General features: G+C 35.2%; 2 protein-coding genes across 4 annotated transcripts in view; one reads left to right on the top strand and one right to left on the bottom strand.

Moving 5' to 3' along the window:
- Positions 1-17,007, top strand: part of LOC555793 (actin-associated protein FAM107A) — a 60,664-nt gene that overhangs the window by 33,368 nt on the left and 10,289 nt on the right. The window lies entirely within an intron of this gene.
- camk1a (calcium/calmodulin-dependent protein kinase Ia) overlaps positions 1-17,007 on the bottom strand; it is a 54,653-nt gene that overhangs the window by 20,811 nt on the left and 16,835 nt on the right. For both annotated transcript variants that reach the window (XM_021477264.2, XM_021477265.2), the window contains exon 3: positions 2,416-2,547. In XM_021477264.2, coding sequence (XP_021332939.1) covers positions 2,416-2,547 — 132 coding nt within the window. The remainder of the gene's footprint in view (positions 1-2,415; positions 2,548-17,007) is intronic.

The raw sequence follows: 17,007 nt of genomic DNA on the forward strand, positions 1-17,007 counted from the left end.
CCCTATGTTTACTGCGCTTTCTCTGTCTCTATGCACATTCACTGGCTAGACAAATAAAACATTCTTCTTCATCTCCATTTGACTTTCACTCCTTTGGTTTCCTGCATTCAATTTGATTACAGTCTTTCACACTAATGCTGGAATTTTCTCCCTCTCTCCCTCTCTCTCTCCCTCTCTCTCTCTCTCTCTCTATTAATTCTCGTCTTGTATTCATCCTCTTTGGTCTCTCTCTTTCTCAATAGTGCTGCGGGGAACCTCCACAGCATCCCAGCCTGTGTGTGTTGTAGCCCTGGCAACAGAGTCACTAAAAATAGGCCTATCTCCAGTACTCTTGACATTTCCGGTGCACACTTCTACCATTTCTAAAGCTATAGCACGTCTTTATGGCACAGATCTCATTTACGAGAGCTTTTCTTCTCTCAAAGAGCAATCTGGCTCTTAAGAGAAAAAGGAAGAGACCTTCGGGCATCTTGACTGCCACTTATCCTTAACACTGCCTCACGAATAGTTGGCAGCATTCATCCTGTATTTAAGCGCACATCATGACACGATTACACTGGCTCATATATGGTGCTGGTGTTTGTTGTTGTGTAATCTGTCTGCTTATGCATGGTTTGTGACAAAAAAGTTTGTAATTTTATATTGTGGTTCATTGGAGTCATTTGCTTGTTTGTTGTCTTCACTTGTGTTAATGATGTCTGAGTTGAACCTATTAAACTATACTGTTAGCCAATGTTAGTTAACATTTCTGTTAACCATACTAGACATAATATAATTTACAAGAAAACTGTTTTTAGTAAAGATGCTGGTAATTTAATTTAATTATTTTTTTTATTTAATTAATTTTTATTTATTCATTCATTTTCTTTTTGGCTTACTCCCTTTATTGATCAAGAGTCGTCACAGCGGAATGAACCACCTAATTTAATTTAATGTAATTTAATTTAATTTTTTTTATTCATTCCTTTTCTTTTTGGCATAGTAGTCCCTTTATTAATCAAGGGTCACCACAGCGGAATGAACAGCCAAATTTTATTTTTTTTTGTACGTAATCTGTTAGATATTATTATTAATCATAGTAAACAATATAATTTACAAGAAAACTGTTTTTTAGTAAAGATGCTGATAATTTAATTAATTAAATTTATTTTCAGCTTAGTCCCTTTATTAATCAAGGGTAGTAGCCAGGGGTAGCCACTTTTTATTTTACTTTTTTTTTTTTTTTTTTTTTTGAAATCTGTAAAACATTGTTGTTAGCCATTGTTAGCTATCATTCTTATTAACCATAGTATACACAATATAATTTACAAGAACTTTTTTTTTTTTTTAAGAAGATGCTGGTCATTTAATTTAATTTCATATTATATTATTATTATTATATTTTTTTATTGAATACATCTTTTTTATTTAATATATATATATATATATATATATATATATATATATATATATATATATATATATATATATATATATATATATATATATATATATACATATATATATATATTTTTTTTTTAATGTTTTTGGAATCTGTTGAATATTATTTTTAACATTTGTAAGCTAACATTATTATTACCCACACCAACCACAATATAATGTATTATTATTATTATTATTATTTATTTATTTATTTAAAGAAGGTGCTGGTAATTTAATTTTTTTTTTTCTTAATTGAAAGGACACTAAAACCACCAGCAGGTGGCAGCAAGTGGCTGCCTCAATGACTGATTCATTGACTTGTTTATTTAAATGATTCATTCTAAACAGCTGAATCTTCCTACTTCTATTTTTTGTGCTCTTGTACTACATTCATTCATTCATTTTCTTTTCGGCTTAGTGCCTTTATTAATCCGGGGTCACCACAGCGGAATGAACCGCCAACTTATCCAGCACGTTTTTACGCAGTGGATGCCCTTCCAGCTGCAACCCATCTCTGGGAAACATCCACACACAGTCATTCACACTCATACACTACAGACAATTTAGTTTACCCAATTCACCTATACCGCATGTCTTTGGACTGTAGGGGAAACTGGAGCACCCGGAGGAAACCCACGCGAACGCAGGGAGAACATGCAAACTCCACACAGAAATGCCAACTGACCCAGTCTGGACTCGAACCAACCTTCTTGCTGTGAGGCGACAGTACTACCTACTGCACCACTGCGTCGCCCCTCTTGTACTACAAAATTGGGAAAAGATGTGTGCTCTTCCTTCTTTGAAACTGCAGTACAAATGTACATAAATATAAAAACAATTCAGTGTCGCAGTGGGTAGCACATTCGCCTCACTTGTTAGTACCTCCAATAAACACAATTGTTACCTTGTTCAGTACATACATAAACCATGGCCTCTTTAAACCAGTTTTATCCACTATTTGTTATGATGCCATTGATAAGAGTTGGTTCTGACCTGTGTAGCACAGCAATCTCATTCTCGATGCTGTTCTCTTTCCCCTCCAGTGCTTTCTTAGGGATGCATTTAATGGCAACAAGTCGCTGGGTCTTCTTCTCCTCAGCCAGAAACACCTCAGAGAAAGCCCCCCTAGAGGAAAACAAAGATGGAGTTAGTGCTACTGGATATTTAATGTCCACCATTAAACCACACACTGCATTGAGAGGTGAGATAAACCAATATTTGAGCCAGCACTGATTCTTCTCCAATGTAAATGAGTTGATGGTCTCACCGGTGGTCTCTACAATCAACTTCAGCCAAGGTTTAACTATATTGTCAAGTTCATTCATTCATTTTTTTTTCGGCATAGTCCCTTTATTAATCAGGGGTCGCCACAGTGGAATGAACCGCTAACTTATTCAGCTCATGTTTTACACAGCAGATGCCCTTCCAGCTGCAACCCATCACTGGGAAACATCCATACACACTCATTCACACACATACACTACAGACAATTTAGCTTAGCCAATTCACCTACAGCGCATGTCTTTGGACTTGTGGGGGTAACCAGAGCACCGAGAGGAAACCCACGCGAACACATGGAGGACATGCAAACTCAGCCACCTTTTTGCTGTGAGGTGACAGCCCTACGCACTGCACCACTGCACCACCCATAATGGTGGTTATACCTTTGTATTTTACATATGTGTATGTTTTATTATATAACCCTCTAAAAATGCTGTTGTTGTATACTAATGCTGGGTCAAATATCAACAAATGTGTCAGTTGGGTTAAAATGTGAAAAATTAAATTAAATTAAATTAAATTAAATTAAATTAAATTAAATTAAATTAAATTAAATTAAATTAAATTAAATTAAATTAAATTAAATTAAAATAAATTAAATTAAATTAAATGTTATTTTATTTTATTTTATTTTATTTTATTTTATTTAACCCAGTATTAGGTTTGTCCATATCTAACACAACTTTGGGTTTTGACAACCAAGCATTTTTTGAATAAAGCATATAAATTAAAAAAGCTGAAACAACAAAATTCTTGAGATTTCATTGGGACAAATTATTTTTTTTTATGTTCAATCCTCACAAATTTGTTAAAAGTGTTAAATTAACTTAATCCATTTGTGTTGGGACAACATGAATGAATTGTGTGGAAACCAGCATTTTTTACAGTGATGGATGGATGGATGGATGGATGCAATTTAAAAAAGATTTGTGTTGTAGTACTTCAACGCTGGGTCAAATAAAGTCAACTCCAACAGGAACATTGCGCTCAAACGATTCATTTCAGCTACTTGTTCAAACTTATTTAAAATGAGCTGAAATAACACAATACTTGGGCTTTTAGGGGACAACTTAATTATTTTATGCTCAATCCACTTACATTTGTATAAAACAATTCAGTTTTAACTTAATCGATTTGTGTAGGGGCAACATAAAGCAATTTTGTGGATCCCAACAATTTTTTACAGTGTGAGTTACTTATTTTATTATTGATAATAAGTGCCACATTTTAACGCAACAGTTAGGTTTGTCCATTTTTGGCTCAACATTGGGTTACAACAACCCAGCATTTTTTCGAGTGTGGATGTATATGGAGACTTCAACTGTAGTCTTATGTTAATTTGGGTTTGCTCAGACTAAAATCAACACTATATGGCAGGTACCAATAATAATATTTGATGTTACACTCTAAAAAAAATGTTAGGTTGTTGCAACCTAGCATTGGTAAAATATGGACAAACATTTTCAAATATTGATATATTTTAATGTTGGGTTAAAATATTTTTCTTCGGCTTAGTCTTTTTATTCATAAGGGGTTGCCACAGCAGAATAAACCGCTTACTATTCCAGCATATGTTTTACACAGCGGATGCCCTTCCAACTGCAACCCTGTACTGGGAAACATCCATAAACCATTCACACACAGAAACAACGACTAATTTTGTTTTCCCGATTCACCTATAGCGCAGGTCTTTGGACTGTTGGGGAAACCAGAGCACCTGGAAGAAACCCACGCCAACAGGGGGAGAACATGCAAACTCCACACAGATATGTCAACTGACTCAACCAGGACTTAAAGTTAAAGCAAACCAGCATTTTTATCCTTCAACTCAAAAGAGATATAAACAGAGCTGACACCTTTTCAGTGTACTTTATCTATTATTATTTTGTCTTTGTGTGTTGTTTGCACAGCAGAATTATTATGAATGGTTGATATTTTATCAGGTCAGAGATGAAACAAAGTAGCTCCTCCACTGAGACGCAGGTAGAGCCAGAAAAAGACAAACAGCACACAAGCCATTTTATCAGCCAAGGAACTATTCCGTGTATTTAGGCATCTGTCTGTGTGTGTCCTATTTCCAGCATCCTTTCAGGTATCTACCCTTAGATGTAGACTAAACACATTTATACTCGTTCTCTTCCTTAAACACAAAGGCTGTGTGATAAAACAAGCACTGTCATGTGTAATCTAGCTGTCCCAAACACACACTCCCTAAACTGCCTTCTTAATCACAGAGGGAGCAATTAAACATACAATTTGCCACCAAGGAAAAGAGAAATAAACAAGTCAGACAATAAATGACACCAGAGGAAATGTCTTTTCCTCACTTCAAGGATACCTTTCATATGGAAGCAAAATAGAAATGAGTAATTCAAACATATGATTCTTACTTTTAGGCACGTTTCAAAGCATTCAATTTGTCCTAAATATGAACTAAAATGAGGTGATTTTATATAATAGTCCACCATGAAGTTAAGATTATCAAAATTTAATAAAACTATATCAATGGAACAACATAGAAAACAAAAAGAACTAGAGTTATTATAGTTATACAGTAAGTAGGCCCTCAGGGAATCTGTGCATAGAGAAATCTGCAGATTTTTAGCCAGTGATTAAGTCTATTTATATATATGTTATTCAGTTTTTAAATTAATTTCAGTAATATTATTGACTAATATGAAACTGTTCATATGATTTATTAATCTATTCAGTTTGTAAAGTAATATTTTCTGTCTTTTAGTAGATCTATTATTGTTATGGGCGTCACGGTGGCGCAGTGGGTAGTACGATCGCCTCACAGCAAAAAGGTCGCTAGTTCAATCCTCGGCTGGGTCAGTTGGCATTTCTGCGTGGAGTTAGCATGTGCTCTCGTGTTGGCGTGGGTTTCCTTTGGGTGCTCCCCCACAAGTCCAAAGACATGGACTAGATGTGAATTGGGTAAGTTAAATTGTCCCTAGTGTGTGTGTGTGAATGAGTGTGTATGGATGTTTCCCAGTGATGGGTTCCAGCTGGAAGGGCATGCGTTGCGTAAAACATATGCTGCATAAGTTGGCGGTTCATTCAGCTGTGGCAACCCCTGATTAATAAAGGGACTAAGTTGAAAAGAAAATGAACGAACGAATATTATTGTTATATGTGGGACTCGCTTTGTTTACCAAATAAGTGGATTTAAATGGATTTGCATTGTAAACATAAAAAAGTTTTCAGTTAGGATATTCTCCCAAAATCATTCCGCATAAGTCCATAGATACCGACAAAATTCTGCAGAGAAATAGCAAAAAATGTCTGCAGATTCTGTATGGCCTTCCTTAAAGTCTAACCATTAAACTAATGTAAAAAAAAAAATAAAATTCTTTGTTGAAATAAATGCTATCTAAACATTTTAGTTTGTTGCCAAGAAAAAATCTGATATCTTTTGTACTATTGAAGGGATATTTGACCTAAATATGACAAAAAATCTGTTTTGGTTTATTCACCCTCTCCTTTTTTCAAACCTTTATGAGTTAAAAATGGCTATTTTTAAGAACTGAGTTGAAAGAGAATGATTTCCAGCATTCTTCAAAATATCTTCAACTCAAACAACTCAAAAGTTTTGGGACCGAGTAAATGTTGAGAAAAATGCAATAAATAATTATATAAATAGTATTTATATAAGTGTTTTATTATAAAAATGATTACATATATTTCTGTAAATATGCAAATGGGACATTATTTGTAAAAATTTTTGCTGATTTACAAACATTTCACAAAAATCTGAACATTGGATTAAATCAGGTTCAGAAATCTTGGTTAATTTATAAGACGCGTCAGATTCAAATGATTTATTTTATATATTTTTCATTTATTTACTTATTTATGTATTTTTTAGATAAATAGACACAAATTGATAATGTGTAACAAAAGAAATACTTAAAATTGTAGATGGATATTTAATGTACGTTAAACAAAACAAACAAAAAAAAGATTCATGAAAAAAGCTAATAAGCACAAAATATCAAAACTGATTTAAAAAATGATGTTGCAGAGACAAAAGGAGGTTGGATAAGAAAAGAAAGAAAGAAAGAAAGAAAGGAAGAAAGAAAGAAAGAAAGAAAGAAAGAAAGAAAGAAAGAAAGAAAGAAAGAAAGAAAGAAAGAAAGAAAGAAAGCACAAGCTGTGCTGTTGCTGTGAGACATGGTGTAATTAAGGCCTCCATTGCTTCCTGTGGGGAAAGGAGGAGGAAGAGGAGAGATAGAGAGAGAGAGTGAGAGAGCGAGAGAAAGAGAGAGAGAAAGAGAGAGAGAATGGAGATTAGGGAATGATACAAGACTGCCAGTGTGGGTGTTTGGGTCTGTAAATGCGAAGATTGTTTCACAGAGACATACAGCTAATAGAATGCCTTACATATGATACATGGCTGATAACTACCCACAGTAAAATAGATGAGATATTCTGCTTCACTAGAGATGGCTTCACAATCATACAGAGGCTATGAAGCTCATTTTTTTTGTCTCAATTAAAAGTGGAAACAACAATGATAAAGTATAATGTTAACAATACACTGTTAACATTAGTATTGAAATAATTATTGTAAATAAGAAGACTCTTGATAGTATTTAAAAGCATATTAGTAGATCAGTACTATATTAGTACTTTTTTTGCAAAAATATGTATGAAAATATGTCTAAAGGAAGACACGATTATTATATAATATAATATAATATAATATAATATAATATAATATAATATAATATAATATAATATAATATAATATAATATAAAAATAATTATTTGTTATTTCTAAATGAGCTGTTGGCATGGAATTGAACCAGATTTTGTTAAAAACCCAAACAATACAAATATAACAATAAAATGAGTAATAACAATGGAATGACACAAGAAGAAAGTACTGAACTGCTGAAATGTATTTAATTCTTTATATAAAAGTCTTTTTGGTGAGGGCAGCTTAAAGACACTTCTCATATGGAGAAGGAAGTCACATGCATTGCTCAGGTGTGAGTTTTTCCCAGACTTCAACATAGTGTAAAAATCTTGATGGTTTTGTGGGTTCCGTCTGTCAATTCTGATCTTTAATTTGTATTTTCTATCGGATTCAAGTTAGGCGACTGGCTGGGCCATTCTAAAGCTTCATTTTCTTTCTCTGAAAGCATTTGAGGGTTTCCTTGGCCACCCTGGTTTCATCTTAATCATCCTGATGATGTAGATGTTGGACTGAGGCAGTGAATATTAATTTGCACTGACGAAGAGCAGAGACTTGCTGAATAACAAGTGAGAGATTTTAGCTGCTGTCTGGGCTTTCATTACCTTTCTTCATGTGTTCAATACTTTTTTCCTACATAATTTCATTTTATTACACATTACTTCATTTGTAAATTTGTTTTCTGTGCATATTTGGATTTCTTTGGTTGTTACCAGCATCCGGGGAAATTTTCAAGTCAACAGCACCTTTAGAAATATGTTTTCTAAGAAAAATGGTGACGTGTTCAATACTTATTTGCTCTGCCGTAAAATCAGTTTTTGATTCTGTTCATTTACAAGGTAAAAGTAATTTCATAACCACTGCACTTGATCTGAGGAATAATCTGTGAAGCAATAATCCAGTCATTCAAAGATTTAGCGCTGGAGCACTCAACATTATTATTCTAACCCCAGAAAAATTACTTTATCTTATTTATGCTTCCATCTGCTAGCTCTCGGTTTAATTCATCATATTTAATTCATTTAATAATCTCTAAGTGAACGTCTCTCTATTCTGGAAACACTGACAATCTCAATTGACAGCTCTTTCACAAAAACCTTTGGAAAAGAAAAAAATAAATCGCCACTTTGAATCGCAGATTCACTCCAGCAAGCTGTGCTTAATAATTAAACAAAAATGCAGCAAAAGTGGCCCCTGTTTTCTTTTTCATGAACATCTTTTAAAAGCCTATGTGGTTTAGGGTGCTTTTCTGTCCTTTTATACTCCTTTAGAAAGCCGTATAAATTTGGCTGTTACTACTGACTGAAAAAACAAACAAACTGTGACATCACAGCAGCCTGACACAGCTTAATAAATAAAACCGTCCCAGTAAACTAAACACAAGTTCTGCTTTCAAAACATCTGTCTCAAAATCAACAAAGAGATAAAAAACACCTCAGATGTTTCAGTCATCCCTCTGCTGAAAACAAAAATTTCTAAAAATAAAAAATCTCAACCTTTTCCCCCCTTGACCTCTTATGCTCACTTTGTAAACAAGATTTGCACTCTGACGAAAACAAAACAGCAACGTCAAAGCAATGTTTGAGCTCTGAGCACAAATATAAACAGTCGTCACATTTTGTTTTCTAAATGAGTTTCAAACTGGAAAAACAAATCAAAAACAGATCATCTTCTTACGGAAACAATGTAAATAAATTGTGTTTTGTACACTAGAAAAGTCAAGACAACAAATATTTTATATTGATTTAACATATTTTAATATGTTGATCAGGTTTCAACTACATGTTTTAAGTTATTCAAAATTAAACTTAATTTTTTTAGTTGGCTTGATTGATGTAAGTTGGAAAAGATTATTTCATTCAACTAAAAAATGCAAGACTTTTTATTTACAGTATATTAGTTTGCACAGTAGCTTAAGCACTTACTCATAACATATCATAACAAAGTACCACACATTCTTACTCATGTTAACACAAGACGTGCTTTTGTATAAACTGTATAAACACCAACAAGAGATATATCGCTCCTAAACAAACATCTGCCAGTTAGTCAAACGTTGAACTTTAATAATAACTATAACTATAAATCAGTGCAGGGCAAAGATAAATCGCAAATAATCGCATCCAAACTAAATGTTTGTTATGACATAACATATGTGAGTGTATTATATATATTTATTGTGTCTATGTGATACACATCCATAGAAATTAAACTGTACCAATTTTATCACATAGATCTTTAAATTCATATATAATTTGTATCATATTCAGTTGAAGACAGAATTATTAGCCCCCCTGTTTATTTTTTCCCCAATTTCTGTTTAACAGAGAGAAGATTTTTCCAACACATTTCTAAACAATAGTTTTAATAACTTTGCCATGTTGACAGTAAATAATATTTTACTAGATATTTTTAAGACATGTCTATACAGCTTAAAGTGACATTTAAAGGCTTAACTAATTAGGATAACTAGGCAGGTTAAACATATGCTGGATCAGTTGGCAGTTCTGCTGTGGCGACCCCAGATTACTAAAGAGAATAAGCCGAAAAGAAATTGATATTGCAACGTGTGGGTCACCAATAGTCACAATGCGGGATATGCAGCACTGAGTTGGAATTATAGTTGATCAACAACTGAGTGAAACTTTATAATTTGTATGTCTTTTAAAGGCACTTCAAGAGTTTACAGCAGTCGGGCACAAAAATGTACAAAATTTGAAAATTTAATGTAAGTAAGTAAAGTTTATTTTGAAAGCACATTTAACTTCAGTTTGGCACTGGCCAAAGTGCTGAACAAAACCATAACACACATTCTAAAACAGTAAAATGTCGATGTCAATTTTATTTATATAGCACTGTTAAAAAAAACCAAAGGTTGACCAATGTGCTGCACAATACAAATCTCAGAGAAAGATATAAAACTATAGCTTAAACAAACAATTCTCACTGATAAAATGCCAAATCAAAAAGGTAAGTTTTCAACCTAGATTTGAAAAAACAGACAGAGATGATATAGATCTAATACCAATGGGCAGGGTATTCCACAAGGTAAGACCAGCTAATGCGAAAGCACGGTCACCGCTGCATTTCAGCCTCGACTTACGGATGCATAATAGTCTCTGGTTGTATGACCATACAATAATAACAATAAAAGTGATAATAAGGATAAAAGTATGACAAAAACAGTACACAATAAAGATTAAAAGCCAGGGAAGGCAATAGAATAAAAATGTGTCTTAAGTCTGGAAAAATAAAGAGAGAAGAAACACTTGTAATGTCTGGTGGCAGCTGGTTACACAAACGTGGAGCAGCGGCTGCAAAGGCTCTATCTCCTTTCAGTTTAAGTCATGACCAATAATTAATTATAATAGTCTAGGCGAGATGTGGTAAAAGCATGATCTTGATATATATAGCATATACACATGCTATTAAATCAAAATAAATAAAAAAATATATTAAATCAAAGCTGTCAAAACAATTAAAACAATTTTTATTTTGTTTGCGATACATCTTTGTCCAGCACTACTGTAAATACAAATACCGCTTGTCAACAGTATCCCATGTTTTTAATCGCTCTCTATTAAAATCCGGGTCTGCAGCTACTGTAGATAAGCAGATACAATTTCCCCAGAATAAATCAATTGCCTCCACTCAGAGACTTCACGGATAAACCAATTCCTTAATCTACTTTAGAAAAGAGGCTTTCTGTCAACATATACAGTTAAATCCTCCGAACAACACCTTCCCACCTGGAAAACTCATCAGAACGCAGACAAAACAAAGCTAGGTTACAGATTTGCCAATGCAGAGAAACCCTTCCATTTTTTTTTACAGTTGCATTTAGAGATTGGCATAGTGGCTCAGTGGTTAGCACTTGTCACCTCACAGCAAGAAGGTCACTGGTTAGAGTCCTGGCTGAACCAGTTAGCGTTTCTGTGTGGAGTTTGCATGTTCTCCCCGTGTTTGCATGGGTTTCCTCCTGGTGCTCCGGTGTCCCCCACAGTCTAAAGCCATGCAAGTCAATTGGATTTACTAAATTAGCCATGATTGCGTGTGTGAATGTGAGAGTGTATAGGTGTTTCCCAGTACTTGGTTGCGGCTGGAGGGGCATCCACTGTGTAAAACATATGCTGGAATAGTTGGTGGTTTAATCCGCTGTCGTGACCCCTAGTAAATAAGGGACTAAGCTGAAGGAAAATGAATGAATAATGTAAGATTATTTGTGGAAAAAATTGAGCTGAAATAACACAATTCTTGAGGTCTTTTGGGGAAAACTTAATGTTTTATGTTCAATCTACCTACATTTGTAAATAACTAATAAGTTAACTTAATTTCTTCATATTCCCCCAACACAAATTAATTGTGTGGAACCCAGCATTTACTACAGTATTGCGTGTGTGTGGGTGTGTGTGTGTGTGTGTGTGTGTGTGTGTGTGTGTGTGTTTGTGTGTGTGTGTGTGTGGTCCAACAATACAGAATGACAGCTCCTTTCTAAAGACTTTTCCCTTAACATTTACAGATTGCTTCTGCGCTACTATTACAACACACCTCGAGGAGCGTCTCCTGAAATTGTGGACTTTCACATGATTTATTACTCTCTCTCTCTGCTTCTCTTTGTGCGTGTTTATTTCTGCTGATAGGGCAGACAGGTCCCAGCTGCAGTGATCTTGCCTACTACACTGTCCGCTTCAGTTCATTCAGCTCTCTGTAGAATTCGTTGTTTGCCGACAAAAGAAAAACAACCCTGTGCCCGTGCCTGTCTGTGCAAAGCTAAAACTCGCTCATTTACATTGATAGTTTCATTGGGCTACTATACAATTAAACAGTTTGATTTAATGGAGAATATTTGAAGTATGCCTTTCGTGATTTTATTAAAGAGCACCTATTTTACCCCTTTTACAAGATGTAAGGTACGCCTTTGGTATCTACAGAATGTGTCTGTAAAGTTTTAGCTCAAAATACCCATCAGATTAGTTATTATAGCCTCCAGAATTGGTGTCTGAGTATAGTGTAGTTGTTTTTGTAGCCTGTGGCTTTAAATGCAAATGAGCTGCTTCTTCCCGCCCCTATTCCCAAATGCACTTCTGCTTCTCATCATGCGTTACAGTAGATAAACAGCCGTCAGTGATAGAGACAGACTCAAATGAAGCTGGAATACAGCTTATTAGTCGAACATACGAAGTAAGTTTATTCCAGCCTAATCTCATGAGAAAACATAAGTATTTTTCGTTTTACCAGTTTAGTGGCTAATTCGTATGAGTTCAGTCGTATGAAAATGTACGATTATAAAAAGGAGGTGTGGCACCCAACCCCATTCTAAACCCAACCGTCATTGGGTGATGAGCAAATCGTACTAAATTGTATGAATTAGATTGTATGAATTGATACGAATTAGCCACTAAATCAAAAGGCAAATCACAAATGCCGTTTCCAAATGTGTGGTTTGGATCAAATGTAGGTTTTGAGCCATGGATTTTTTTTAACAAATGAAAAAAATTCAGTTAAACTTTTTTATACGAATGTTAAACTTCATGGTCCAACGCTATCTCATAGCTAATTCGTATGAAATCATATGATCTCATTCGTACAATTTAATATAAATTGCTTATCCCCCACTGATGGTTGGGTTTAGCGGCGTGGCACTCATGCCTCCTTTTTAAAATAGTGCAATTTCATACGACTGAACTTGTATGAATTCATACGAATTATAGCCACTGAACTGACAAAATGTAAAATAGTTGCGTTTCCCTGCAAGATCTGACTGGATAATCCACAACTTTCATGTATGTGTATTATGGTTTTTAGGGATTATAAGCGATAAATTTGCGTGAGAAATATATGGAGATTGTTGTGATTGCTGTAAACAGTAAATCTGGCCAATCAGAGCAGAGTATGTTCTCAAAGTAGGTGGAGTTTAGAGAGATGGAACTATTTTGCACTCAAAAATGGCCATGTCCACACTAATGCACTAATAGATTTTCGTTTAAAACACTTTTCTTTTTGTTTTGACCTTCCATCTACATTGAGACAGCATTTCATAGGCAATAAAAAAAGTCCTCACCCCAGGTGGAGGAGTTCAAGTAACTTTGTTCACGAGTAAGGGGAGGATAAGATTGACAGGTGGATCAGTGCAGCGGCAGCAGTAATGCATCAATGAACTGGTCCATTGTGGTAAAGAAGGAGCTGAGCCGAAAGGCTAAGCTTTCGATTTACCAGTCAATCTACATTACTACTCTCACCTATTGTCATGAGCTTTGGGTCTTGACCGAACGGATACAAGTGGCTGAAATGACTTTTCTTCACAGGGTGGCAGGGCACACCCTTAAAGATAGGGTAAGGAGCTCTGTCACCCGTGAGGAGCTTGGAGTAGAGCTGCTGCTCCTCCACATCAAGAGAAGTCAGCTGAGGTGGCTTGGGCATCTATTTCGGATGCCTTCTGGACGCCCACCTAGGGACGTGCTTCAAGCATGTCCCACTAGGAGGAGGCCTCGGAGGAGACCCAGGACACGCTGTAGGGACTATGTCTCTTGGCTGGCCTGGGAATGCCTCGGGATCTTCCAAGAACTGGAGGAAGTGTCTGGCGAGAGAGGGAAGTCTTGGGTTCTCTCCTGAGACTGCTGCCCTCACGACCTGGCCCCGGATAAGCGAAATGAAATAAAAATATATCTTTTTGAATACACTCTCCAAAGTGAATGCCATTTTGAGGCGTTTTTTTACTCTGGGAAATGATGACACATTTTTAGTCATGTGACCAATTCAGCTAAAATGGTGGAGGGCATTGTACAGCAGTTCTTTTGGATGTTCTCCATTTGGACAGCATTGTTAAAGATCAATGTCAGTTTGCAAAGGCTCCAGATAGCTTTTCTTCAAATGACACAGAATGTTTACTGTGCTCTCTGCTTTTTCCTCTACAAACTGCCATGGCATTTCAAAGAGCCAGAAACTAAATAAACATCAGGTTAGAAATGATGCAGCTTCTTGTTGTTTTAGTGTTGATGAACGAATTTGGGGAAGCAATTGAAAATGATTGTGTGGATAGTGTGGAATGATGGTGTTTTTAGACCAAAAGAGTGTATTGAAATGTATCTGGATTACTGTAGACGTAGCCTCAGACTGTAAAAAAGAATCTCATGCAGTGTCAGTGTATATTATAATGAGTCTATTTAAGTGTTTTTTTTTTTTTACTTTGGATGGATGTGAACCAACAATAGGAGACCTAAAAACAAAATTACGAACTGCTGAAGATCATAATAGATTACTAAAAAAAAATTCATTGGATTTTCTAATTTTTTTTTTAAGGTAACTGGTGGCAAACAACTTATATAGGCTGAATTCAAACAAACATATTAGGTTAACATTACTAAAAAATAATCATTTGATTCTTTAAATTCAGCCCATATAAACTGTAAAAAATGCAATTTTATACAAATACAATCCAATTGATCATTTTTTTTCAGTGTACTTACTGCTGTAATCATAGAGTAAATTGACATCTGCACAGACTGTTCGCTTACTGTCTGATAAGTGTGAGAAGCAAAATTCACTGGCTGGCTTTTATGAAACCGTAGATGTACAGTAAGTTCTTGGAGTACAGGTTTTGATTGGTTTGCAAAGGAAACAAGGTACAACAGGCTTCATTTATGAAACAAATGTGTTGAGCCATTCTACCGTAAATTGTCACATTCAATTCAATGCAACAATTTATGTAACACCACGTCTACACTAGAAGCAAGCAGCGTCACTTTGCTTAAGGCTGTCAGCTCTGGAAGCGTCAAAGCTGCGAGTCACCTCAGGGCTAGACTTCAGGAGCAATAAAATGGGCTGCTTTCTACCTCTTTTTTAGACAGAAATGCAATATAAACACTCTAAATGGGCTATTTTATGATCACAGTTAGAAACCACCATATTACAAAATCATAAATACACACTAGCAGTTTATTTTCAGTCAGGTTGCTTTTATTTCACCAATTAAATAACTGTTTTCTATTTTATTGTATTGTAGATTATAGATTACTCCTGATTTAAAAAAAACAAAAAATTTGCAGCCACTTAAGTGTCAACAAAGTTGTCCTGCAAAGTTTAGTTCCAACCCCAATCAGACATACCTGGGCTAGCTAATCAAGCTCTAACTAACCATTCTAGAAACATTCTTGTAGGTGTGTTGAAGCAAGTTGGAGCTAAAATCTGCAGGACGCTGGCCCTACAGGACCGAGTTTGGACACCCCTGTTTTAAGGTAAGTGGTTGCAAAAATTTTTTATGTGCTGAATGTAAACAAACAAATTAAGTTGAACAATACTAAAGTGAATTTTTTTCTTAAATTCAGTTCATATGAATTGTTTGCAATAACATACCTTAATTTTAGTAAATCCAATAAAAAAAATGTTTTTAGTTTAAATACATTTAATTGATCTTTGCTGAAAAAACAAACAAACAAAAAATCTATTAATCCAAATCTTTGGTACATCTCTTTGCTCGTGCACCGATTTCCTCTGTGGACAAAACTGCTTGCGAGCTCTCAAATATACATTGTCCACGAACAGAAAACCAGCGAGTGAGCAAAGAGATTCGCTTGCTCGTGTTACATGAACGCGCCCTCGACTTGTAATAATGCGCTAACGACATTTCGTCACCTTAGAATTATAAGGTTCTGTCTGACATTTTTGTCAAAATTGAGTTATTGACATATTCTTATGTCAACTTATTTACATTATGGGATATTTTTTATAAGTTGTTTACATTTTAAGAGCTTTTATTTAAAAAAACAAAGGTTACACACACAATGTTTGCTATGGAATGTAAAAACTGTAAAGCTCAATATCTCAAAATCATTCACAACGCAGAACCTTATAATTCCAAGGTGACGATTTGTCAGTGAAATATTGCCATATGTGTGCACGTCCATCTCGCGAATGTACTGTCTGTTTTTTTTTTTATCTGTTTGTGTTTTTTAGCAAACGCCGATGAAGTATTCTTTGTAGCATGTAGTTTCCAGAAGTTTCCAGTAGTTTCCAACTGCTTGGCTATAATGCTGAGGTTTCATCTTTGGGTAGAGACTCAATAATATCCATCTGCAGTGTGACTTCAATCGACCAGCATGTTTGTGTGTGTGTGCGTGTGTGTGTGTGTGTGTGTGTCAGAGGGCGTGTGTGTCAGAGGGCGGGGCCGCAGGTTTCAAATCTCCCGGGTTTGCGCGTGCACGTGAATAACTTGGTTTCGTTTGTACGTCATGGCAAAACACCTAATGACTCGGTATCAAGGCGACTCGTTTGAAGCACTATAAGTCGACTCTTTTATAGATGAATCAACAGTTTTAAACACTGTACACAAACAGATTTAAGCCTTAGCTAGATACTTCACTTCACCTAGAGCCGTGTTACAAACTACAAGGAAGGGCATTTTCAAAAACCCATAATATGGGCTCTTTAAGCTCAAAGGCTGAAATCATTCCGCGTCAAGGGAGATTAATGACAACACTTGTGTATATTCACTAACCACGAACAGGAAATATTACTTACTTGCAGTATTTTTTATTTGTTAATATCTTGCGGGGGGAAAGTTTGTGGTAACTGACAAGTTACTGAATATGTACCGAGTAAAATATTAC

Source organism: Danio rerio, chromosome 6 (assembly GCF_049306965.1).
Source record: "Danio rerio strain Tuebingen ecotype United States chromosome 6, GRCz12tu, whole genome shotgun sequence".
Lineage (NCBI taxonomy): Eukaryota > Metazoa > Chordata > Actinopteri > Cypriniformes > Danionidae > Danio > Danio rerio.